Source organism: Pseudorca crassidens, chromosome 8, assembly GCF_039906515.1.
Source record: "Pseudorca crassidens isolate mPseCra1 chromosome 8, mPseCra1.hap1, whole genome shotgun sequence".
Lineage (NCBI taxonomy): Eukaryota > Metazoa > Chordata > Mammalia > Artiodactyla > Delphinidae > Pseudorca > Pseudorca crassidens.
This window is the reverse complement of record NC_090303.1, coordinates 61,122,810-61,150,511: the sequence shown is the minus strand read 5'-3', so window position 1 is coordinate 61,150,511 and position 27,702 is coordinate 61,122,810. Positions and strand designations below refer to the sequence as shown.

Here is a 27,702-nt window from a genome sequence, read left to right as displayed (position 1 = left end):
AGAGTCCACCTGCCGATGCAGGGGACACGGGTTCGTGCCCCGGCCCGGGAAGATCCCACATGCCGCGGAGCGGCTGGGCCCGTGAGCCATGGCCGCTGAGCCTGCGCGTCCGGAGCCTGTGCTCCGCAACGGGAGAGGCCACAACAGTGAGAGGCCCGCGTATGGCAAAACAAACAAACAAACAAAAACAACAGAACACGGACAGACAGGGCATTTACAAATCTCCAGGGATTTCCTGGAAAGCGTACCATTTCTGAAATATTTATATTAACAATAGTTTATCTGTACAAGTTTAACCTAGGGAAAGCTGAGCTCCTCTTCTGATCTGACAGCTCTACTCATGCAAGTCCTACAATAGTAATGCATTAAACAAATCTAGCGCCTCTCTTTTTACAAGGTGAAAGAACAAGGCTTTGTGACTTCCAGGGACCCTCTAGGGAACCTCAAGATTGTTTTAGATGTAAAAGACATCTTGATTTTCTGTACACTTTAAAATGGCTAAAATGGTAAGTTTTATATTATATATATTTTACCACAATAAAAAGATTTTTTAAAAAATTTAAATTACAATTAAAGAATACCCCCACCCCGAATCCTGATTTTATTTTACTTTTTCTAAATTTAAGATCTAATTTTTGGGGAAATGAAAATAAAAAACTTATCAGAAGATATTTGGATACTTAATTAAGATGGGATCATGGATGACTTAGAAACAATAATTGATTACCTATTTAATTAGAGTCACAATAAACATAGATGGTAGCAGGATTTTAAAAAATCTATGTTCTTTCACAAGTGAAGAACCTTGGTTCTTTTTCTTCCTTAAATAATCAAGAATATAGTGAAGTCAACATAAAGCACAGGAAATTATTCTGGTAAAACCCAGAATCTGTGGTTACACAGCAGGTAATGATAACCTTTACATTGTAGGCTGAGGCATTACTCAGTAAATCAAGGCAACAAGCCTACCAAAATTGGGCAAACTTTGCTAAGATTTTAACACATTACAGAGCTACTTTTCAGACTCGAGTATTAGAAACTAAGGCAAATAAAATGTAATTTCCAAGTTCTGTCTTTCATTATCCATTTTCCTATTCTGAAACAGACTGACATTTTACTTTAGAACAGATCTTAGGGGGCTGCAAGGTCAAAACTAATTTTATTATAACACTAAGATGTTATCTATGTTAACATGCAGTGCATTAATCATTGCTGTTGGCAAATGAATCAATATGTATTTTTAAAAGTTCTCAGTTGCCACCTTTAATACAGTAAATGTCGATAAGTTATAACCCACATAAACAAAAGTCGCTGGGGCCCTCAATAAATCATGAGTGTACAAAGGGGCCCAGAAACTAACAAACAAAAAAAGTCCAAGAAGTACTGCCTTAGGATAAATTTATTCCTTTTCCTTGGAAAACAAAAGCACATCTACAGTTGTACATCTATTTATGATAAAAGCTCTCTAGAAAGTGGGCATAGAGGGAACCTACCTCAACACAGTAAAGGCCACGTATGACAAGCCCAGAGCTAACATCATACTCAGTGGTGAAAAGCTGAAAGCATTTCTTCTGAGATCAGGAACAAGACAAGGATACCCCCTCCTGCCATTTTTATTCAACATAGTCTTCTTGGAAGTCCTAGCCACAGCAATCAGACAAGAAAGAAATAAAAGGAATCCAAATTGGAAAGGAAGAAATAAAATTGTCACTGTTTGAAGATGACGTGATACTATACATAGAAAATCCTAAAGATGCCACCAAAAAAAACTACCAGAGCTCATCAATGAATTCAGTAGAGTTGCAGGATACAAAATTAATATAGAGAAATCTGTTGCATTTCTATATACTAACAATGAACTATCAGAAAGAGAAATTAAGGAAACAACCTCATTTACAATTGCATCAAAAAGAATAAAATACCTAAGAATAAACCTGCCTAAGGAGGTAAAATATCTGTACTAGGAAAAGTATAAGACACTAATGAAAGAAATTGAAAATGACACAAACAGATGGAAAGATATACTGTGTTTAACCCACACACTATGGTCAATTAATCTATGACAAAGGAGGCAAGAACATACAATGGAGAAAAGACAGTCTCTTCAATAAGTGATGCTGGGAAAACGGGACAGCTACACATAAAAGAATGAAATTAGAATATTTTCTAACAACATATAGAAAAATAAACTAAAAATGGATTAAAGACCTAAATGTGAGACCAGAAACCATAAAACTCCTAGAAGGAAACATAGGCATAACACTCTTTGACAGAAATCATAGCAATGTTTTTTCAATTTGTCACCTAAGGCAAAGGAAACAGAAGCAAAAATTTAAAAATGGGAACTAATTAAACTTAAAACTTTTTGCACAGCAAAGGAATCCATCGACAAATGAAAAGACAACCTACTGAATAGGAGAAAGAATTTGCAAATGATATGACTGATATGGGGTTAATATCCAAAAATGTATAAATAGCTCATACAACTCAACATCAAAAAAACAAACCACCTGATTTAAAAATGGGCAGAAGGGGACTTCCCTGGTGATCCAGGAGTAAGACTCCATGCTCCCAATGCAGGGGGCCCGGGTTCAATCCTTGGTAAGGGAACTAGATCCCACGTGCATGCCGCAACTAAAGATCCCACACGCCACAACTAAGACCCAGTGCAGCCAAATAAATAAATAAATAATTTTAAAAATAATAAAAATAAAAATGGGCAGAAGACCTGAATAGATGTTTTTGCAACGAAGACATACAGATGGCCAACAGGCACATGAAAAACTGCTCAATATAATATATCATCAGAGAAATGCAAATCGAAACCACAATGAGCTATTACCTCACATCTGTCAGAATGGCTACCATCAAAAAGTCTACAAATAATGTTGGTGAGGATGTGGAGAAAAGAGAACCCGAGAACACTGTTGGTGGGAATGTAAATTGGTGCAGTCACCATGGAAAACATTATGGAGGTTCCTCAAAAAATTTAAAATAGAACTACCATATGACCCAGCAATTACACTCCTGGGTATATATCTGAAGAAAACAAAAACAGTAATTTGAAAAGATACATGCACCCCAATGTTCACAGCAGCACTATTTACATTGCCAAGGTATGGAAGCAATCTAAGTGTCCATCAACAGATGAATGGATAAAGATGATGTGGTGTGTGTATATATATATATATATATATATATATATATATATATATATATATAGTGGAATACTACTCAGCCATAAAAAAGAATGAAATTTTGTCATTTGCAGCAATATGGATGGGCCTAGAGGGTATTATGCTTAGTGAAATAAGTCAGACTGAGAAAGACAAATACTGTATGATATTTCTTATATGTGGATGCTAAAAAACAAAACAAGCTAGTGAACATAACACAAAAGAAACAGACTCACAGATAAGAGAACAAACTAGTGGTTATCATCAGTGGGGAAAGGAAAGGGAGGAGGAGCAAGATAGAGGAAGGGGACTAAGAGGTACAAATTACCATGTATAAAATAAATAAGCTATAAGTATGTATTGTACAGCACAGGGAATATAGCCAATATTTTATAATAACTCTAAATGGAGTATAAACTTTAAAAATTGTGAATCACTATGTTGTACACCTGAAACATGTAATACTGTAAATCAACTATACCTCAATTTTTAAAAAGCACATACAGTTGTATTTCTTTGTCGCTATTATTCCTAGCGTAGCCTCAATAACTCTTTTTTTTTTGGCTGTGTTGTACGACATTCGGGATCTTAGTTCCCTGACCAGGGATCAAACACGTGCCCCCTGTATTGGGAGCATGGAGTCTTAACCACTGGACTGCCAGGGAAGTCCCAATAACTCATACTAATTAAACTTTAAATCACAATAATTAACTTCCATTTATAATGACCCAAAGATGTATCCTCTCTGTAGCATATGAAAATAAGAAGCAAAGTACATACAATTAAATAGTGGTTACTAGTCCACATTTTGGTATTCTAACTTACCTGGTTGCATATACCAGAAAGCCAAACCAGCTTAAGCAAAAAGGAAATACACGGGGTCGGGTAACTGAGAAGTTTAGGAGTGGAATAACTTTGGCATGGTTGACTCTAGCTGCTCAAATAAAGTCACTGGGCATCTGTCTCTTTTCATCTCTTGGTTCTGTTTTCCTCTGAGCTGGCCTTGTTCTTCAGAGCTGTCTGCCTTCTCATGACGAAAAGAAAGTCCCTAGCAGCACTAAGCTCACATGATCTTTAGTGTCTAACAGCTCAGAAAATGGAGATTCAGATCATCTCTTTTAGTATCTGATTATTCTCCCTAAAAGGTCCTTAAGTAGCTCTACTTGGAGCAGAAGCCCATCCCTGGGCCAATAGCTGACTCCAGAGGTCTGGGATACTCCAAATGCTCAGCCTGGACCACCTGCCCACCCCTGTGATCATTTAGAATAGGGAGCAGGTGTTCTCTGCCCCAAGCATGATGCTCACTGTTTTCATGAAAAGGCAGTCTTGAAACTTCAGCAGGGTGCCACGGAGGCCTACGAGCAGATCCAAAAGGAGCCCCTGAAGCTGAAAGGCGTGGCAGAGCTCAGAGTGACTAAGTGGAAGAAGAAAAAGAACAAAGACAAGGTGAAACTCCTGTAAGCGATGGGAACAAGCAAAAAGAACGAGGAGAAGTGGCGCAGCCTGGACAAGCGGACACTGGCCCAGGTGGCCTCTGAGAAGAAGCGGGAGAAATGGCAAATGGAAAGGATCCTGAAGAAAGCGTCCAAAACCCACAAGCAGACAGTAGAAGACTTCAACAGACACCTGGACACACTCACGGAGCACTATGACATTCCTAAAGTTAGCTGAACAAAGGAGCCTCCCCATCCGGGGTACGGAGTAGCATCGAGGCAAAGTTGGGATTATGTTTGGTGCCTTTGGCATTTTCTAGAAATATTCTCTTACACCCATCCTTACGTCTTCTCCTTGAGACAGTGCTTTTCAAAACTGTTATGTCCTCATTCTGGAACTTGATTAAAGTAAGACTGTCCTTTTACTCTATTTTGATTTCTCGGTAGGACGTAGAAGAGAAAGCTTTTAGCTTGGAAAGTTTACCCAGAGATTAAGGTTATTTCTGTGTAAGTGCTGTGGAAAAGTGTTTTTACCCCCGAGTTGCATCTGACTCTTTGACAGCCAGCCAGCTGGCTTTGCCTAGATGAAACCAACTCCAGAGACAAGGGGCTAATGCCAGCATGGCCTGCAGCATGCAGACCGCTGTAGGGCCCTGCAGGGGCTGCCTTTCCAAGCTCCCTCTAGCTTGGGGCTCATGCTCTCCCGTCCAGGGTCCAGGGAAGCCACTTGTAGCTTCGTGGCCTTCAGACTACCTCCTCAGCCACCTGGCCACTGAGACAATGTGGCCTGGGAAACAGAACAACCACCTAAGGCAAGGATGGAACGTACATCTTGTCCCTTTCTGAAGCTGTGGCCAGTGTGTAGCCTCTTCCCCCAATGTCCCCATTCCAGACATGTCTAGTGGGTGTTGCCATGGCAGACATTGCCAGTTGAGCACAGAATTCTTTGTAATGGAACCCAGACCCAACCTGCCTTCCTACCCTCCACCCTGGGCTCCAAGCAGCTCCCCGTATTTATTCAGAGTTGGCACATAACATGTTTGGCGTTCCTGGCCTCAGGACACGTCAGGTGTGATGGGACCAATGCAGAGCTCCAGAACCAACAGACATGGGTACAGTTGAAAGGAAGGACTGAGGTTCCCATGCTGGAGAGCCAGGATCTTTGAGGGCCTATGTGTACCCACCAGATGAAGATCAAATTGCATGTGCTATTGGGAGAAAGTGTGTTGACATAGATGCTGAAAGAATAAGAAAGTCAAAAAAGAAAAACCAAGTGTTGGGTTTGGGACTGTCATATGTGAAAGGCAGAATAAAACAAAAAAGTTATTAAAATAAAGAAAAGGCAGCCTTGTTTAGCAAAAAGAACACTAAACTGATATTCAAAATACCTTGGTTTTGCTTCTGCTCTGCCACCTCCTAACTGTGTGACCTTGGGCAGGCAATTTCACTTCCTCAGACACCAGTATTTTGTGGTATAGAATGAATGGGTTGGATTAGATGATTCCAGACTTAAATGTCTATAAATGTTTTTCATTAATTCAGAAAGAATCAAGGTTTATTTGTCTGTTTGGGGGCTCAAAACAAGATGTAGAAGTAAGTTCTAGTAGTCCTAGTCAATAACAGAAACGTATTCAAGCTAAGTTAAGCGAAAGAAAAAAAAGTCAGGAGAACTTTGTACAAAAATCCGGAGTATCTCACAGAACCCAAGGACAGAAGTGGACATCACGAAAGCCAAGCAGCAGGAACTACAAAACTACCAGGAACTATTATTTTCTCTCAGTCTCTGTCTCTCCCTCTCCCTTCCTACCTCCCTCTTGCTCTCTCTCTCTCTCTCTAACCAGATCATTTTTTTCCCCCTTTTCCCTATATTTTGCACATCTGTTCCATTCTCCTCTGTAAATGTCTACTTTCTCTGCTTCTCCCGGCATGTGGATGAGAATGGTTTTCCATGATGGCAGCTTCTGCTCTTCAGTTTCCATAACCCTCATTCCAGCTAAAAGGCACAACACAATCATCCCTGAAGCTCACCTCCAAGTCTGATTGCCTCACCTCAGGTCAGGTGTCCATTCGTGGCCAGCAAAGCAGGGTCATCAATCATAAACATGGCTGCCTCATGGAGATGGAGATGTTCTCAATGAAATGGGGGTACTGAACTGGGAAGACACCCCCAAAGGTATCTATTTCAACAGTTAGGCTAATTTTTTTTTTACCGACAAGTGCAAGGTACTATTGTTAAGAAAGAAGAACTCAACAAGAAATAACAAATGTCGGAGAGGATGTAGAGAAAAAGGAACTTTTGTACACTGTTGGTGGGAATGTAAACTGGTGCAGCCACTATGGAAAACAGCATGTAAGTTCCTTGAAAAATTAAAAATAGAACTACCATATGATCCAGCAACTCCATTTTGGGGTATTTATCTGAAGAAAATGAAAACACTAACTTGAAAAGATATATGAACCCTCATGTTCATTGCAGCATTATTTATAATAGCTAAGACATGGAAGCAGTCTAAGTGTCCATCAGTGGAAGAATGGATAAAAAAGATGTCATACACACACAGACGAATATATACACACAATGGAATTTTATTCAGCCATGGAAAAGAAGGACCTCTTGCCACTTTTGACCACATTGGATGGATCTTGAGGACATTATGCTAAGTGAAATAAGACAGACAGAGAAAGACAAATTCCATATGATCTCACTAATATGCTGAATCAAAAAAACCAAGTAAAACGGCTCATAGATACTGAGAACAGACTGGTGGTTGCCAGAGGTGAGGGGGGGGAGTGGGTGAAATGGGTCAAAGTGTGGTCAAAAGTACAAATTTCCAGTTATAAAATAAATAAGTCCTGGGGATGTACAGCATGGTGGCTTCAGTTAATAATACTGTATTGTATATTTGAAAGCTGCTAAGAGAGTAGAGCTTAAAAGTTCTCATTACACACACACACAAATTGTAGCTACATGTGGTGAATGATATTCACCAGACTTATTGTGGTGATCATTTCACAACACTTGTATGTACAGAAATCAAATAATTATGTTGTACACCGAAAACTAACATAACGTTATATGTCAATTATATCTCAATTTTTTAAAAAGGAAAAAGAAAGAACTTTACAACTATAAGGCTTTTAGATAGATAAACATGAGTTAAAAAAAAAAAACTTCTTGGAAGGGGATGGATTCATAGAGTAGAGGAAACTGAGCATGAGTCATAATAACACCATTTTAAAAACACAGTAGGGAAAAAAAACACAGTGGGAAGTGTAACCAAAAGTATAACACAAACAGTTTTAGTGTCTTGTATGATTTATATATATTTGGCAATGAGGATTCTGATAATCAATATGTGGATCTGGTGGTATTTCTTTTCTGAACTCAATTAGAAAACCAGATGGATCAATTTCCAACAGCAGCTCCCAAGCTAATATGTTCTGATCCCACCTCTTAGAAGAAAGGCCATCTGACGGAATGCCCAGGTGGAATCACAAGGCATTTCATACTGATACCCTCATTTCTGGTCATACCTCTTATAGTTATTTATAAATAAATATTTATATTATATATAGAGAGAAATAAATGTGGAGATTTCATAGAAATGGAATCATATAATATGTGTGGTCTTTCATGTCTGGCTTCTTCCATTTAGTACAGATATGCCACATATTTTTATCCATTCATCAGTTGATGGACATTTGGGTTGTTTCCACCTTTTGGCTATTGTGAATAGTGCTGCTGTGAATATTTGTGTACGAGCTCTTGTTTGAACACCTGTTTTCAATTCTTTTGGGTATACACCCAGGAATGGAATTGCTGGGTCATATGATAATTCTATGTTTAACTTATTAAGAAACTGTCAAAATGTTTTCCAGAGCGGCCGCACCATTTCACATTCTCACCAGGGTTACATGATGAGGGTTATAATTTCTCCACATCGTGGCCAACATTCCTTTTCCGTTTTTTGACTACAGCTAACCTAGTGAGTATGAAGAGGGAATCTCAAGGTGGTTTCGAGTTGCCTTTCTCTAATAACTAAGTTCTTAGGTTTTTGATTGCACAGAAAAGATTGTTTACTCTCAGAGGCATGGATTGTACCTTAGAGTTTAATATTCTCAGGGCTGAGAACACAGTAGGTGATTTAATCATTGCCTGCTGACAAATCTTTCATTTGGCAAACATTTACAAGCAGAGTCTGGGCTTCGTGTGAGCTCAGCACCAATCAACAAGAGTTCTATTTAGCTTCAGGAGGTCAGAAGATCAGAGCACATGGATACATTCTAAAGACTCTGACAACAGGCCCCTAAGAAGGCAGATTCACACCTCAACATGACACAGCAATGGAAGCTTTAGAAGCAATTTGATCCATTGCACCAAATGGTGGCTGAAGGTCAGTTACAATGAAAATCGGTATTGGCTTCTGTTTTCATCTCCCTTTTCACTTTTAATAAAACGTGTCTTGGCAGAAATCTCTTAAGGCAGATGGGTGCCCACTTTGTAGAGGTGTTTGGTGGGTTAATGTGAGCCAAACACTTCATGATAAGACGTCCGCTGCAACTGAAGAGTCAGGTGCTCTTATTAATGAGACTTTTAATTCTGAGCATTTACTCCATGCAAGATTCTGTCCCAGGCAATTTATTAATAGCTGAGAACGTAATGCGCAGCTTTCAGACATTATCTCAATCTTAATAAATAGCTCTTTCCTCCGCTGCAGCACTGGTTCTGTCTGGGCTCAGATCTGAGCTCTGCCCCTCACTAGCTATGAGATTTAACCTCTGTGAACATCAATTTCCTTATCTGGAAAGATGGAAATTAAAACGCTCATCTCTTAGGTTGTTTTTAGGATGAGCTAGGATAACCTGGTTAACGTACTACAATGTCTGGTACCTGGAGAGAAGTTAATAATGTTAGCTCTCTTTGCCTTCATTTAGAAGTAGGGATATTACAGATATTATTCCTCCTACTTTGTAGATGGGAGGAGTGAGGCACAAGCCTCACAGTGAATGAGTCATCATCCTGTCTTCCCAGCTCACAGCCATTTCCAGCTCCCTGAGGACTGCACGCTGAACCAGGGTGATGGACCACAGCAGTCATGTTCGTACCACAGGCACAGCCTTCAGGTCATTGCTCATTGAATTGAGGGAGACAGACATGGGATTAAAGTGGGCCAATTACATTCTTGTGTAAGAATTTGGAATTGAGACCGAGAGGCAGAAAGTTAGAATCTGTATGTGGTTAGAACCGTGTCACGTAATTTAGAATCTTGATGCCACTACATTCTGGCATATGGATGGGGAGTGCAGAAAGTTGGTCCTCAGAGAGAGAAGAGGGAAGTAGATGTGCAGAAAGAAGCAGCAATGAGAGCCTAGAAGAGACCCCAGTGGTTTTCCAGTACTTGGTTCTAGTATTTTCTGAGCCCAGCTCACACATTTTCCCTTGGATTCCATGAGACACCCACCTACAGACTTATAATAAATTCCCTCAGGTCGCTTCTCGGAGTTTGGTGGGCAAGATTTTCACAGGCCACCAAACTCCAGTGAGCAAGTGACTGAACTTTATTTCCTGTAACATAATTACATGTGAGTTCTCATTCCACCTGATGGCAGAAAAGCAGTCAAGTTCAGCTTCAGGTAAACTCAGTCATTTTAGCGTTTTTTGGGCATTTTAGGTTTCACTCAATTCAGGGTATCTTCACACATTTCCTTCTCACCATAGTGTCATCTCCAGACTTCTTGGGCATCCTTCTTGCCAACAAGAGGAGGCACTTAGCCCATGCTCACCTCCCTGGAGAGAGGTGTAACCGTGGTTCGATGCATTCCATCTGCTCTGGGGTCATCATGTCCTTGCAGCCACTCTCCAGTCACCTGATTCTGCACCACAGCCCTCTACAGCTCTTTGCTCACTGTCAGACACTTTTGTGCCCCTTTTAGGAATTCACTAGCATCCAAATCTTTTTATATCTTTTTGTTTTTAATAAAAATGGTTTTGACAAAATCTGAACAATCTTTAATCTGCAGGAAGTAGAGCCTTGTAGTTATTCTTCTGATTTCTTTCTAATATCTTGCTTACAAAATAACCTTGTGCATTGATCTTTTGGGGGGAGAGTCTTTGGAAACTTGAAATTCCTTTTTATTTCAAAAATCCTGGCTGTTGTAAATCAAAAGTGTTAGATTTTAAGACTATTGTTTCTACTATAAATTTCAAGAGCCTAAATTGGAACTAATCTGAGTTTTAAGAACCTAATTTGGAACCCAAATCCATTTGGCTAAGATACTGCATAGTGGTGACTTAACTGGGGAGGGCCAAGGAGTAACTTACAGGAAATGCACATTTTTGTCGAGCTGCATGGGTTTGCGTTGATTTCTTGATTACTGTGAGCTGGATAAACACTGGCTTCCCAAGAATGCTTTCCATCCTTCGACCCTGTCTGCCTTTTAGAATTTCCAGGATTATCTCCTCTGTAATGTTCCATCTGCTTTCCACAATCCTTGTGTCACTTGGTGCACAGATACTGGTGGGCACATGGAAAGGGTGAGCCAAAGTTAGACCTGCATTTGCAAGACCACGTGAAACCCAACGCTCATTCTCCTGAAGCCAGGCTGCTTTTAGAAAGAGAGAAGAGGAATGCCATTCCATCACGCATGCTTATCATTCCCCAACTTTGGTTTCAAACCATCTTTATACCCTGGCCCATGGAGAAACTTGCCATTAAATTCTGTTCTCTCACAGCCCTTATATAGCAACTGTGTTGGGACCACTTCAGACATTCCAAGCTTCACTAAGACAGCAATTTTCTAACAAGAAAGCTAGAATGGGGGAGCATCTAAGATTTAGTTGCAGCAAATTGGAGACCAGACAATATAATCAACTTATTCAGAATAGTCAGTAAAATCAGCTCTATGCGAGAGACACAACATTGTCATGCTTTAAATGCAATGCATCTATCAGTTAGGATTATAGGGGTCTTAGAGTAAGTATTCCCTTTGTTACTTCCAGGTCACGGGGTACAGAAAAGTAAATTTAATGAATTTTAATGATATAATAAAATATAATATCACATGAAAAAAGTAGTAAACAGATATACACATATGAATCCAGTTATTCATATATATATATATATATATATATATACACACACACACACATACACATATATGTGTATCTAGACACATATAAGAATAAAAGATGGAAGCAGTAAACAGTGATCACTTCTAGGTAGTGGTATCATGGGTAGTTTACATTTTCCTCCTAACATTTTAACATATGGCCCCAATTTTTCATTACTCTTATCAAGAGAAAATAATTAACATCATCCTTTTTTAAAGAGTGAAATGGGACTTCCAATCTCATAAGATAAGATGAGGGGAAATGATAATCTGAAAGCTCTCCTGCCACATTGTCTAGAAATGCTTGATAAAATATAGCAAGAGTGGGCTTCCCTGGTGGCGCAGTGGTTGGGAGTCTGCCTGCCAATGCAGGGGACGCGGGTTCGTGCCCTGGTCCGGGAGGATCCTGCATGCCGTGGAGTGGCTGGGCCCGTGAGCCATCGCTGCTGGGCCTGTGCGTCCGGAGCCTGTGCTCTGCGACGGGAGAGGCCACAGCAGTGAGAGGCCCGCGTATCGCAAAAAAAAAAAAAAAAAAAAAAAAAAAATATATATATATATATATATATATAGAGAGAGAGAGAGAGAGAGAGCAAAAGTTATTTTAAATCCCTTAGTGAACGAGTAAGAGAGAAGGGAAGGCCCAGGTGTGTCAGTTAGAAATAGGAAAGTCAGTGGCAAGGATGTGAGATGCTGCTGCAACTGGGATTGGGGCCTGGATCCCTGAATAAAGCAGTTTTTAAAGGGCTGTACTCTCATTGAAAGAGTAGATTAGGAAAAATATCAATCCACTGGCAGAGAGACAAAAAGGTATTTGTATGCTTTTCTCTGGGTGGGAAAAATGTCCATCTGAGAAACAAAATCTCCAGGTTTGTTTCTACTCCAACTTTGGAGGTTTAAATTTGCAGATGATCCAGGAACCATGATTCTAAATGACCTTCAAGGTGATAAAATGACCAAAAACTTGGTCCAGATATGGTGATCTCTCCGTAGCAAACACAAAGCAGCTCTTGAGAGATACACCCCAAACCCAGGCCACAGGGGAGTCTCACAGTAAAACAGCCTTCTCTAAAGAGGAGCTCACAAACTAAAATGATGAAATGCAGAAGGACAAAATCCTCCATGACAGTCAGCAGACACAATAAATAGCACCAAAAGATTCCCTAAAACTCTGCATAATAGAATGACAATTTGTTTTTGTTTTTGTTGTTTGTTTGTTTGAGTACAGGAGTGGCATGATCTGATGTAATATTCCGCTGTATACATGTGACACATCTAGAATGACAATTTGAAAGAGAATGTAAAATAATCACCTTTATAAGTCTTAAAAGGCCTGAACGATGTAATTAAAACACCAAGGGACTTCCCTGGTGGCACAGTGGTTAAGAATCCATCTGCCAATGCAGGGGACATGGGTTCGAGCCCTGGTCCGGGAAGATCCCACATGCCGCGGAGCAACTAAGCCCGTGCGCCACAACTACTGAGCCTGAGCCTGTGAGTCACAACTACTGAAGCCCGTGCGCCTACAGCCTGTGCTCTGCAACGAGAGAAGCCACCACAGTGAGAAGCCCACGCACCGCAACGAAGAGTAGCCCCCGCTCGCCGCAACTAGAGAAAGCCTGCATGGAGCAACGAAGACCCAATGCAGCCAAAAATAAATAAATTAATTAATTATTTTTTAAAAAGGGTTTGTTTAAAAAAAAAACACGAAAAAAAGAACAAGTCCTATGAAAGGCACTTTGCATGACAGTTACAAGTACAAAATCTGGAGCTAAACTGCTAGGTTCAAATCCCAGCCCTATCACCCATTAGCTGGATGGTACCACCTATTAGCTTGATTTCTTGATTACTGTGAGCTGAAAACCCTGGTCTCCCAAGAATGCCTTCCATCCTTTGACCTTGCCTGCCTCTTAGAATTTCCAGGATTATCTCCTCTGTTATGTTCAGTCTGCTTTCCACAATCATGTCAATTGGGGTGAGTCACTTAATATTTCTGTGCCTCAGGTCCCTCCTCTATAAAGTGGGAATATTAATGGTACTTACATCAATGGGGGTGTTGTGAGGATTAAATGTGTTAATGTATGTAAAGTGCTTAGAAGACTGCCTATCAAACTATATCACGATCTATATACAGAGAGATGGAAGTGGATAGACATAGACATAGTTATATATTGTATCAGTATATATATAATATATATTCTAAATGTTTATATACTAAATCCATGAATTTAAAAATAGACTCAGATATCAGACACAAAAACCCAGCCATAGGCTGTTCATAACAAGGACACTTAAAATCTGATAACTCAGGAAGACTAAAACTAAATTTACTAAATTTACATTTCACTAAAATGAAATAGCAAAAAAATTATACCAGGTAAATACACATTTTTTAAAAATTGAGGGCTTCCCTGGTGGTGCAGTGGTTGAGAGTCCACATGCCGATGCAGGGGACGCGGGTTCGTGCCCCGGTCTGGGAAGATCCCACATGCCACGTAGTGGCTGGGCCTGTGAGCCATGGCCACTGAGCCTGCGCGTCCGGAGCCTGCGCTCCGCAACGGGAGAGGCCACGACAGTGAGAGGCCCGCGTACAGCCAAAAAAAAAGAAAATTGAGAGAACATACTCAGTAGCAACAACAGAGGCCAGAAGACAGTAATTATGTTGATACTAGACAAGAAAGACTTTGAAATTTAAAAAAATTTTTAGATAAAGATTGCAAGATGAAAACATGAACAATTCACCAGGAATATTCAACAGTTCTGATGTTCTAAGCACCAAATAATATAGCATAATTGACAGAATGACATGGTAAAAATGGACAAATTCACATTTAGTATGTGGCAGGCAAAAACAGAATATGGAAGATTTGAACAACCCAATTTACATGACTCAGTGTATACCAAAAAAGTCAAGGTTTTCTGAATACAATGTACTACAGTTTGAAATTAGTTAACAAGATAACTCAAAAAAACCATTAAAAACACACTTCTAAATAGTCTCTTTGTCAAGAAAGAGACTTTAAGGGAAATAAATACATATTTATCACTAAAGGACAATGACAATAACACATGATAATACATGTGGGATGCAGCTAAAGCAGACCTTGAGTCACTTATGACCTTAATTACATACATTAGAAAGGATGAAAGCCTGAAAAGTAAAAAGAGAAACGTCCATCTTCCAGTTGTAAAACAAATATGACAAACCCCAAAAAGTAGGAGCTAGGAAATAGTAAAAATCAAAACAGAAATGAATTAAAAAAAACAAAAGTTGTTTTTAAAAAAGTTAAAATAAGATGACACTGAATAGCCGAAACAATCTTGAAAAAGAATGAAGTTGGGGGGGCTTCCCTGGAGGCGCAGTGGTTGAGAGTCCGCCTGCCGAGGCAGGGGACACGGGTTCGTGCCCCGGTCCGGGAAGATCCCACAGGCCGCAGAGAGGCTAGGCCCGTGAGCCATGGCCGCTGGTCCGGAGCCTGTGCTCTGCAACGGGAGAGGCCAACCGCAAAAAAAAAAAAAAAAAAAAAAGATTCCGCATGCCTCAAGGAAGATCCTGCGTGCTGCGACTAAGAACCAATGCAGCCAAAAATAAATCAATAAATCAATAAATAACAAATAAATCTTAAAAAAAAAAAGAATGAAGTTGGGGGACTTACTCTTTCCAATTTCAAAATTTACTACAAAGCTCTGGAAATCAAGACAGTGTGGCATTAATAAACTGTTATATTAATGGTCAATCAATTTTTAACAAACATGCCAAGAAAATTCAATGGGGAAAGAATAGTTTTTTCCACAGATGGTGCTGGGACAACTAGATATCCACATGAAAAAGGATGAAAGTGGACCCTTATCTTACATTATATAAAAAATTAACTCAAAGTGGATCAGAGATCTAAAAATCTAAAATTCTTAGATGAAAGCACAAGAGTAAATCTTCATGATTTTAGACTATGACTTCTTATATACTTCTTATATAAAATAAGAAGTATATAGACTATGACTTCCTATATAAAATAAAAATTTTGATAAATTGGACTTTATCAAAATTAAAGAATTCTGAGTTTCAAGTGATAACACCAAAAAAGTGAAAAGACAACCCACAGACTGCAAGAAAACATTTGAAAGTCATATATCTGGAAAGGGACTTGTACCCAGAATATATAAAGAGCTCTTACAACTCAATAATATAAAAATAAATAACTCAATTAAAATTGGGCAAATGATTTGAATAGACATTTCTCTAGTGAAGATATACAAATGGTCAGTAAGTGTATGAAAAGATTCTTAACATCATTAGTCATCAGGGAAATCAAATTATTTGCAAATCAAAATGATGAGATGCCACTGTGCATCCACTAAGATGGCTATAGTAATAAAAGAATAATAATAACAAGTGTTGGTGAAGATGTGGAGAAATTGTAACCCTCATTAATGGCTGGTAAATCAGAAAATGATGCAACCACTTTAGAAAACAGCTTAATGTCAAATATGGAGTTACCAGTTACCATAGGACCAAGCAATTCTGCTTCTAGATATATATCCAAGAGAAATGAAAACGTTTGTCCACACAAATATTGGTACACAAATATTCATAGCGGCATTATTCATAACAGACAAAAAAAGGAAACAATCCAAATGTCCATCAACTGGTGAATGGATAAACAAAATGTGGCACATCCATACAATAGAATACTTTTCAGCAATAAATAAAGCAGAATAAAGTACTGATGTATGCTACAATATAGATGAATCTCAAAAACATGCTAAGTGAAAGAAGCCAGTCATAAAAGACCAAATATTGTATAATTCTATTTATATGAAAGAATAGGAAAATCCATGGAGACAAAAAGCAGATTACTTGTTCCCTAGGGCTGGAGGATGGAGGAATGGGGAATGATTGCTTAATGGGCACAGGGTTATTTATTTATTTTTTTTTGGTGGTACGAGGGCCTCTCACTGTTGTGGCCTCTCCCGCTGCAGAGCACAGACTCCGGACGTGCAGGCTCAGCGGCCATGGCTCACGGGCCTAGCCGCTCCGCGGCCTGTGGGATCTTCCTGGACCGGGGCACGAACCCGTGTCCCCTGCATTGGCAGGTGGACTCTCAACCACTGCGCCACCAGGGAAGCCCAGCACAGGGTTATTTTTGAGGGTGATAAAAAATTTTTAAGATTAGATTATGGTGAGGACTATGTAACTCTGTAAATATGATAAAAACCATTTAATTGTGCACTTTGAATGAGTGAACTTTATGGTATGTAAATATGATTGCATTTTGAAAAATTAAATGAGATGAGATAAATGCAACGTGCTATCCTGGATTGGATCCTGAAACAGAATCCTGGAACAGAAAAGGAACACAATGAAAAAATTGGTAAAGTCTGAGTAATCTTTGTACTAACATTAGGGATGATGGGTGATAATAATACAGGAATTCCGTATTAACTTTGCAACTTTCCTATAAATCTGAAATTATTCCAAAACGAAAGTAAAACAGAACCATGGCAAACCTTTAGTGCGCTTGATCTAGAGATACGGGGCAGGGAGCCAGTAGAGGAGGCACAAATAAATAGTTAGGAGTGACACATAGGATATAAACTATAAACAGTGGAAGTGTAAACCTAATACTAAGAACTATTGTGTACTACTGCTGTGCAAGGTAGGTTCCTTCACTGTCACCACCTGAAAGTTCTCTGGGCTCAGGATGACTTCCACAACGTAACACAGTTTGAGATAAGGAACAGGCCCTATTGGGGGAAACCTACAACACAAGGGTCAGCAGAAGAGACGAGAAATGTGGTTCACTGTCTTCCCATCACTGCATGGAGAGTCATGTCAGGACCTAAGCGTGTATCAGTGGGAGGCAAACGACTGCTTGGCAGAGTGATCTGGGTTCAAGTGCTTGATGTTTATAGCAGCTGCTGAGAAAGCCAGTTGCCCAGCACCTGGAAACCTGGGGTTGGGGGTGTGGGCTGTGGGAAGCTGCAGGTGCTCCTGCCAAAGGAAGGGAGCTACTGATCCAGTGGGAAGCTGATTTTGCGTGTGATCCCTCCCTCTAGGAGAAGGTGGTACAGGCATAGCCTGCTTCTTGTCCAGTCTACCCAGAGTAAGCTCTCAGGGTTACTTTTGCATGGTTGTACTTGACATTCATAACCAGTAAATTGAAAATATACACAAAATGCATGGTTTCTTAGAAAAATACAACTTAATAAAACCACTCAAGAAGAAATATAACTTTGTCTTAGATTTATAACTTGAACCAGGAGTTTTAAAATCCACCTTCCTCTCTTAACAAGAAAGAAAAGGAAGAAAGAATAAAACAGCCCATTAAGCCCAGAAGACTTTACCAGACACAAACTTCAAAGAACAGATCATTGTTTTCTGAAACAAACTGTTCCAGTGAATACAAAATGAGGGAACACTGCTCACCTCATTCTATGAAGTAAAATAATTCCGATGGCAAAATCAGATAAGGAAGGTATGAGAAAGTAATAATTAAAGGCTAATCTCACTTCCAAATATAGATGCAAAAATCCTAAATAAAATGTAGTCACATCAATCCAGAAATGCCTATTAAAAATATATCATTACCAAGTTGGAGTCATCTTAGGAATGCAAAGATGATTAAAATTAGAAAGTCTATTAAGAAGATTTATTATATTAACTGGTTAAAGCAGAGAACCATATGATCATCTCAATAAATGCAGGAAAACTTTTGACAATATTCAACCTTGTTTCACAAATATCCATAGCAAACTAGAGTAGAAAGCAAATTCCTTAGCCTGGTAAATGGTAGCTACAAAAATTATAGCAATTTTCAAAATTACACAGCAAAAATTATACATAATGGTGAAATGCTGAAGGCATTCCCTTTCAGATCAGGAACAATGGAGGTTTGTTCTATCACCACTTCTATTCAGCATTGTACTGGGGTTTTTCACTAGTGTGATAATACAAGAAAAAGAAATAAAAATTATAAAGATTGAAAAGGAAAAACTAAGAAATACAAAAGAAACTACAGACTACTAGAAATAAGGGTTTATCAAGGTTATTGAAGGCAAAACAGATATGTAAAATCAGTAACACTGCTGTTCACCAGCAACAAAAATTATAAAATGTAATTTTTAAAAAAGATAGATTTTCAAAGGCAACTCTAAAATATAAGGTACTAGGAATAAATACAACAAAAAATGCACAAGATTTTTATCACTAAAATTATAAAACTTTATTTATTAAAAAAATTTTTTAAACTTTATTGAAGAAAATAGTAGAACACCTAAATAGATGGAAATATAAACCATATTTATTGATGGGAAGATATAATTTTGTAGCAATGGCAGTTTCTCTCCAAATCAGTCTGTTAGTATGATTATAATAAAAATTCTAACAAGATATTTTTCAGAACTTGAGAAGATGATCCTTAAATTCTTACAGAAGATTAAAGGATGAAGAATAGCCAAAACTCTTTTTTTTTTTTTGCGGTACACGGGCCTCTCACTGTTGTGGCCTCTCCCGTTGTGGAGCACAGGCTCCAGACGCGCAGGCTCGGCGGCCATGGCTCACGAGCCCAGCCGCTCTGCGGCATGTGGGATCTAATCGCACCGGGGCACGAACCCGTGTCCCCTAGCATTGGCAGGCGGACTCTCAACCACTGCGCCACCAGGGAAGCCCCAAAACTCTTTTTAAGAGGAAACACAAGAGGTGTGTGTGTGTGTGTGTGTGTGTGTGTGTGTGTGTATGTGTGTAGTGGAGGAAACTCATCACTTTCTTTAAAGAACAGTGTGGTATTGGTCCAGAGAGAGACAATCAAACAAATGGAATAGAACAGAATCTAGTATTAAACTCATGTATATATGATAGTGGTGGCATTTAAATTACAGGAAAAGGATAGCTCCAGTGGTGCTAAGACTAGTGACTATCCATAAGGAAAAGCTAACATTAATCCAAACCACACCTCATACACAATCTCTGGATGATTTTAAAAGCCTAAAGGTGAAAAATTATAAAATTATTGGGAAAAATATCAATGATGTTCTGGTGATATTTGTATATGGAATTATTTTCTAAACCAAACACAACAAGCACTAATCATAAAGGAAAAATGATAATTTGATTATATTAAAATTAAAAACTTGTTTTATAACAAAGCCATGAGATACAAAGTGAAAAGACAAGCCACCAACCAAGAGAAGATATTTGCTACTCATATGACCAATATAACCAGAATTTAAAAAACAAGATAAACAACCTAAGAGAAAAATGACAAAAAGTATGAATAAGCAGTATCAGGAGGAAGAACCCTGAATGTCCAGTAAATATACGAAACCATGCTCACCAACCCCTTTTTTTTAGCCATTTTTATTTCTTCATTTGTGAATTATCTAGTCATAGCCTTTGTAACTTTTTCTATTGTGTTTTGCATATTTTCTAACTGATTTGAGGGAATTCATGTTTTTGAACTTACCATTTTGGTCTGGCTCTTCTGACCTTGTAACGTTGGCCCTGCTGTTTTAACACTGTTGTTCCTTAGAACATGTTTGTTTGTTTGTTTTTAATAACTTTTAAAATTTAAATATGATTTACATACGTTTGAAACTTTGCTCCAAATTCACAAAGATAGTGCCCTAAGTTTCCTCATAGAACCTTTAGACTTTAAAAATTTTTACATTCAGTTGTGTGATCTTGATTTATTTTTTGTGTGGTGTAAGGAATGGATTGAGGTTCATTATTTTCCCCGTATAGATAGGCAGGTGTTCCAGCACATTTTGTTGAAAAGATCTGCCATTCATCATTGAACTTCTTTGATATTTTGACCAAAATTAATTTGACTATATAAATGTGGGTTTATTTCTGAACTCTCTCTTGTTCCTTGATTCTTTATACCATACCATCTTAATTACTACAGCTTTATAGAATGTCTTGTAATTAGCTAATGTAAGTCCTCCAACTTTGTTAACTTTAGAGATTCCTCTGGTTATTCTAGGCCCTGTACATTTTCACATAAATTTTAGAATTAGTTCATCAATTTCTGCAAAATCCTACTGGTATTTTTTAGACAGGTTTATTGGGATATAACCCATATACCACACAATTCACCCATTTAAAGTTTACAAGTCAAGAGTAAAATTCAAGGATGCAATTCAAAGTATAGAATTCATGCAATGAGTTTTGGCATATTGCTTTATTAAGTTAAAAAATTGTGAAAAATATATGTAATATAAAAGTTGCCATTTTAATCACGTTTAAGTAAGCATTAAGTACATTCACAATGTAGTACAAACATCACCAATATCTAGTTCTGAAACATTTTCATCATCCCAAACAGAAATCCTGTAACCAGTGTGCGATAACTCCCCATTACCCTTCCTCCCAGCCCCTGGTAATCTCTACTTTCTGTCTCTATTAAATTTGCTTACTCTTGATATTTCATGTAAATGTAATTGTACAATGTTTGTTCTTTTGTGTTTGGCTTACTTCATTTAGTATAATGTTTCCAAGATTTGTCCATGTTATAGCATGTATCAGAACATCATTCCTTTTTTTTTTTATGGCTGAATAATCCATTGTTTGTACAGACGACATTTTGTTTACCAATTCATGTACTGATAGACATTTGGGTTATTTCCACTTTTGGTTATTGTGAATAATGCCGCAATGAATATTGGCATACAAGCGTCTGTTCAATTCCCTGCTTTCAATTCCTTTGCGTCTATGCTTGGGAGTGGAATGCTGGGTCTTATGGTAATTCTATGTTCAGTTTTCTTTTAGAAGCTGCCGAACTGTTTCCACAGCACCGGCACCATTTTACATTCCCACCAGTAATGTACAAGGGTTTCAATTTCTCCATATTCTCTCCAATCCTTGCTATGTTTTTTTTTGTTTGTTTTTCATTATAGCCGTCCTAATAGGTGTGAAGTGATATCTCATTGTTGCTTTCATTACATTTCTGTAATGACTAATGACGTTGGGTATCTTTTCACATTCTCAATGGCCATTTATATATCTTCTTTGGAGAAACGGCTATTTCTCTTTTGCCTATTTTTAAATCAGGTTGTCTGTCTTTTTGTTATTGAGTTATGCCTTCTATTTATAGTCTGGATACAAGTCCCTTATCGGGTATACGGTTTGCCAATATTTTCTCCTATTTTGTAGTTCAGCTTTTCACTTTCTTGACAATGTCTCTGATGAACAAAAGTTTTTTACTTTGATGAAGTTCAATTTATTTATTTGTTATTGGTGTTGCTGCTCATGCTTTTGGTATCATATCTACATGCTAGTATTTTTACTGGGATTACATTGAATCTTTAGATCAATTTTGGAAGAAATGACATTGTGATACTGTGATTTATAATAAGAAATATATCACATTTCTTCCATCCGGCTGTTCCTGTGGTATATCCTTTTATAATAAACTGGTAAGTGTAAGTAAAATGTTTCTCTGAGTTCTGTGAACTAATTTAGCAAGTTAATTGAACCCAAGAATGGGGTTGCAGTCAGTGAGAGGCATAGGTAACAATCTGGACTTGTGATTGGCATCTGAAGTCAGGGGAGGGTAGTCTTGCAAGACTGAGCCCTTAACCTGTGGAATTTGACGTTTTCTCTAGGTAGATAATGGCAGAATTGAATTGAATTGAGTTGAATTGTAGGAAACCCAGCTGATATGAAAGAATTGCTTTGTGCCGTGATAAACACACACGTACACACACACACACACACACACACACACACGTCGGAGGCATCCTGTCAGATCTTCTAACCCATAAACATGGTATAACTTTAAAAATTTACTTTAGGTCTTCTATATCTTGTCTCAGACATATCTTACAGTTTTCCGTGTAGAGGTTTTATACATATTTTATTAAATTTATTCTTGATTTTTTATGCTATTTTAAATGGCACTGCTTTTCAAATTTTGTTTTCTAATTGTTTTTTGCTAGTATGTAGAAATACAACTTATTTTTCTATACTGATCTTGTCTCCTGCAAACATCCTATATTCAGCTATTAGCTCTAGTTGTCTTTGTAGAGTTCTTAGGGTTTTCTGCTGCAGACATACATCCTTTGCAAATAAAAGGTTTTACTTCTTTCTTTTCAATCTGTATACTTTTACTTCTTTTGTTGCCTTACTGCACTGGCTAGAACCTCAACTTCAATAACGAATGGAAGTGGTGTGGTTAGAACAAACATCCTTACCTGTTCCTGATCTTTGGCGGGGTGGGGGGGGGGCGGGGGAAACATTCATTCGTACTGTTAGGTATAATGCCACCCAGTGTTACAGGCTGAATTGTGTCCCTCCAAAAGATATGTTTAAATCCTAATTCCTGGCAGCTGTGAATCTGACCTTATTTGGAAACAGGGTCTTTGCAGATATAATCAAGTTAAGATGAGGTTATACAGAGTTAGGGTGGGCCCTAAATCCAATGACTGGTATTATAATAAGGAGAGAGAGATTTGGAGACACAAGGGGAAGACAGCCACTTAAAGATAAAGGCAGACATTGGAGGGATGCTGCCATAAGCCAAGGAACACAAGGATTGCTGACAAACGTCAGAAGCTAAGAAGAGGGGGCACAACCCTGCCAGCACTTTCATTTTGGACTTCTAGCCTCCAGAACTGAGAGAATACATTTCTGTTGTTTTAAGCCAACTAGTTTGTGGTAATTTGCTACTGCCCTAGCAAACTAAAATACCTAGTTTTGTAGTAAAAGATGTTCATGAAGTTTTGGTTTTGCTTTCTTGTTGTTCTGTCTGTTTTTATGCGGAAATTCAGAGACTGAAAAATTATACTGTTGCCATTCCCATCTTCCCAGAATCCTTCTTCAAGTCAATGATTTTGTTTTATGGTTAGCACATGGTTTAGCTTGGTGAATGTTCCACGTGTACTTGCAAAGAACTTGTATTTTGTAAATGGATGTAGTTTTCTACAAATGTCAACGAGGCTGAGTTGGTTGATAGTGTTTGTTAGGTCTTTGGTCACTTGCAACCAGAAGAGTGCTAACTGGTACAATGTTCTTTATGCTCCCACTTCATTGCCACTCCCTCTAGGAAGCCTTTGTGCTATGCTCTCAACTAAAAGGACACACTCTCCCCTCTGGGATCCTGAAGCATTTTGTTTACACTTTTTGTAGAGCTTGTATTACATTCTGTTTTATAAGAAAGTAATTCAAGAACATGTCTTATCTCCATTCCTAGACTGAAAATTCCTGGAGAGCAGGGTGTGTATGATTCATTCCTATGTCTGCAAGGCACCTGTCACGGTGCCTTGCACACCATAGGTACTCGCTTGTTTGCAGTGTTTTACTTCCTGCCTGGTTGTGGAGATTTTTGTCAATAGAACTCAGTTTTACAATGCAGGGACCAGCATGGGGCTATATTAGATAGATTTCACTTTTGGTGTGTGATTAAACATCTTATTTTCTAAAACATAAGATATTTTAAATAATTTTCTTTTAAAAGAAACTTCCACTCCTACCAATCCTGAATATTTAGCAGATTAAAACAAATAACTATAAGAAACTTAAAAGAAAAAGCCTTAAGTATAAGTGATGACATTTATGAACAGTCTAAAGATGTCCTTCCTGAGAATGTAATTTCCTTTCTGTCTACGTGCAATTAGAGTGAGCTGAGGAGGAATTAACTACATATCAGAAGCAGGTACCTCTTTAACCACTCCACCACCACAACTTAACTAGTACTTGCCATGTGCCACGCACAGTGCTATGTGCTATAGATATGTTCATCTCACATACTCCTCACAACAACGCCATCTCAGTCTTAAAGACAAGGAAATAAAGATTCAAGGGATTAAATGATTTGCCCAAGATGACCCAGAGTGTAAATTACAAGGGCAGAACTAGAATCCAGACCTGTCCATTCCAGTCCCATGCAGTTTCTACCCTCTCGCTCAGGAAGATAAGAAGGGTATGGATGGATCTGAACAAAATGTGAGCTCCCACTACGTGTCCAGGAGATTCGAACGTGCGCCATGATGAAAATACCTACAGGCTGTGCCTGTCCAGGTGAGTAAGGCAACACGCCAGGGGATTTTCATACGCTGCCACATTTAATCCCTGCAAGGAAATCAAGAGCAGGGAGTGTCACCTCATTCTCTCGGTTTACAGAGGAGAAAGTGAAGCTCAGAGAAAGTAACTAGCTTGCACAGAGCCCAGCAGGCAGGGATGGCAGAGCTAGGATCCGACTCCAGGTGTCTGCTCTCCTGCATCAGTCACTTAGTGGTAAGGACGTGGGCTCTGGAGTCAGCCTGTCTGGGCTCACGGCTCAGTTCCACCTCTCACATGCATGCTCCTTGGGCGGACAGAGCAGCATCTCTAAGCCTCAGTTTCTTCATATGTAAATGTAGTTAATAATAATAGCATATACTTCCGGGTTATTCTGAGGGTTAAATAAGATACTTTGTATGAAGTTCTTCACACAGTTCTGGGTGGTACATGAAGATTCATTCATTGTAATTTAGGAAAGAGGTAAAGACTAACGGAAAGCAAAGACTCAGCCCAGTGTCCTGGTGCTGCTGCAGAGTCAAGCAGTTATGACTTAACTGGACCCCCAGCTGGCCCTCGTTTAGGCACGTTGCTCCTTTTCCTTCTATTAACCACAGAAGATTGTGTCCACATATCGTGTAGAGGCAGAAAGCATTGAGAGAGAAGGTGATAATAGTGCCAAAGGCAAATGTCTTGGACTCATTTGAAAACTGCTCAGGCTTCTTTCAGTTACAAGTGCAAGAAGCAGGGGGAAGTGTTGGTTTGTACCACTGGGAGGGGCGGGCGTGGACCCGCCCCAGACACGGTCTGACACAGCACTCAGCAGCGTCTATCCACATCCTCTCGCTCTCTGCCCTCCATGCTGCCGTTCCTCAGCTCTCTGCTGCCCCCATCTACCCCCTCCTATCTCAGACCTCCACACGCAGCCAAGGGAGGCAGGCTGCCCACGAGTCACTCTTATGCCACCGCAGGTTGGTAACCCTAGAGAAAAGGGATGTCTTAGTCAGCTGGAGCTGCTATTCCAAAATACCATAGCCTGGGTGGGTTACACAACAGATGTTTATTTCTCCCAGTTCTGGAGGCTGCAAGTCCAAGATCAGCAGGCAGGCTGGCTGGTTCTTGGTGGGGGTCCTCTTCCTGGTTATGTCCTCACGTGGGCTTTCTTGGTTACGGCAGAGACCCCTTGCCTTCCTTTTACAAGAGCACTGATCCTATCAGGAAGGTCTCACCCTCATGACCTAACCTAACCCTAATTACCTCCAGAAGACCCCACCTCCTAATACCATCCCACAGAGGGTAGGGTTTCAACATATGAATTTTGGGGGGACACAAACATGCAGTTCATAACATGGATACTCTCTCCCAGTGTCCAAATGTATGATCCTGGAGGAGTCCCAGGGTGGGCCCATTCTGGATCCCATGCCCACTGCTGTGGCCAGAGGGCTGGGCACTGTGACTCGGGGCCCAACCAGAACTCAGAGCAGTGAAGGGGCTGTCACTCAAAGGAGTAAGAGTGTGTTCCAGAACAAGGGGAGAGGAGATTAGGGCAGAAAAATGTATTAGATGTTCTCTGGAGTGAGGGGGAATGTCCTATAGGAAGTGTCAGGTCCACCCTAATGCCCTGTGAGCTCTTCTTCTGGAATCCTCCAACTGGGACACAGCTATGAGGCATCACAGCTGGCTCTAGAACTCAGGCAAGGAAGAGGAAATGCCGCGGTCTCCGTGGAAACGGGATTAGGCGAAGGTCTCCTTTTTGAAGGTGGCATGACATTCAGTGCGGGGAGGGGACCTGCCCTAGAGGCAGCACTGGATCCTCTGTGAGAGCAGGGACAAGTGGCCAAATTAAGAAAAGGCTTATTCAGCAAGGAAAACTCCAGGCATGATGGCCTTTAAAGTTTGACCTCCTGTTAAAACAGTAATAATAACAACAACTATTACCATCACCACCACCGTTTTCGGAGCTCTTACCTTGAGCTCGACACTGTGCTGCACACATTATGTACAATTCCTGATTGGATCCTGATAACCTTCTGGGATACTGATTATGCACCACAGATGAAGGAGTCTTCCAGTTCTGCAATCCTGTGATCGTCTTTCTATACCAATCAAGTCAAAGATTCGGGATTTTATAAAACTGTGTGACAGAGAGAGGGTCCTGAGTTGCTCTCACGCATGCCGCAATAGAATATAGGGCTCCCGTGGGTTTGCACCAACATAATGTTGAATGGTCCTGAAAACAGATGCTTACTGAAGACAGGTTACTGCTGCACTCTTGCATCTGCCATCCCTGGAAGCTGAATTTGATCAGCACAAGCTAATACCGAAGTGCAGTTCTATTGACCAGCAATTTCACCTGGGCAGGGGAGGGGTTGATGTTTCATTTCCAAGCTCCCAGAAGCACAAAGAAAGAAATCTTTCAGCATCTCCAGTGGACTGCAGCCAATTCATGTGCAAAATTCCCAAGTTGCTGAGTCTTTTTGGCTTCCTCTTGTAAGATGACTGTCAGCTACTCCAAATGGCTTCTTTTTCTATTTTTTTCATGTTTCAGATGCACTGGGCAAGTCAGCAGGTCTCATAATGGGTGTTCCATTTTTTCCTCCTTAGCCCCAAAGAATATAACACTCATGAGCTGTATAAGATGGGATATTTAGATGAATAATATATGAGTAAAGAAATAGCAGCTTATGAGTGAAAAATAACCAGGGGGAAAAGGGAAGTGTGGTGAGATTAAGTTAAAATTTTAAGGTATCTTGCTAGAAGTTATAAAGCAAATGTCACTATAAGGGGCAGCATATGTCAGAGGTCCACTCACACTATACGATGATTTTAAACCTTGTTTTAGACGGGGCCTCCTGCCCTAATTTTAAAATAAAAAGATAGCATAGTTGGGCTTCCCTGGTGGCACAGTGGTTGAGAATCTGCCTGCCAATGCAGGGGACACAGGTTCGAGCCCTGGTCTGGGAGGATCCCACATGCCGCGGAGCAACTAGGT

At 39.5% G+C, this 27,702-nt stretch overlaps 1 protein-coding gene and 1 pseudogene across 3 annotated transcripts in view; one reads left to right on the top strand and one right to left on the bottom strand.

Moving 5' to 3' along the window:
* PLEKHA8 (pleckstrin homology domain containing A8) overlaps positions 1-27,702 on the bottom strand; it is a 115,551-nt gene that overhangs the window by 5,401 nt on the left and 82,448 nt on the right. For 2 of the 3 annotated variants that reach the window (XM_067746609.1, XM_067746615.1), the window contains one exon: positions 21,318-27,339. The exons of the other annotated variant lie outside the window; for it this stretch is intronic. In XM_067746609.1, the coding sequence (XP_067602710.1) occupies positions 27,283-27,339 (57 nt within the window). In that variant the 3' untranslated portion in view covers positions 21,318-27,282. Of the gene's footprint in view, positions 1-21,317; positions 27,340-27,702 lie in introns of those variants that run through there. 3 annotated transcript variants of the gene reach the window in all.
* LOC137229539 (protein FAM32A-like) lies at positions 495-26,798 on the top strand (annotated as a pseudogene).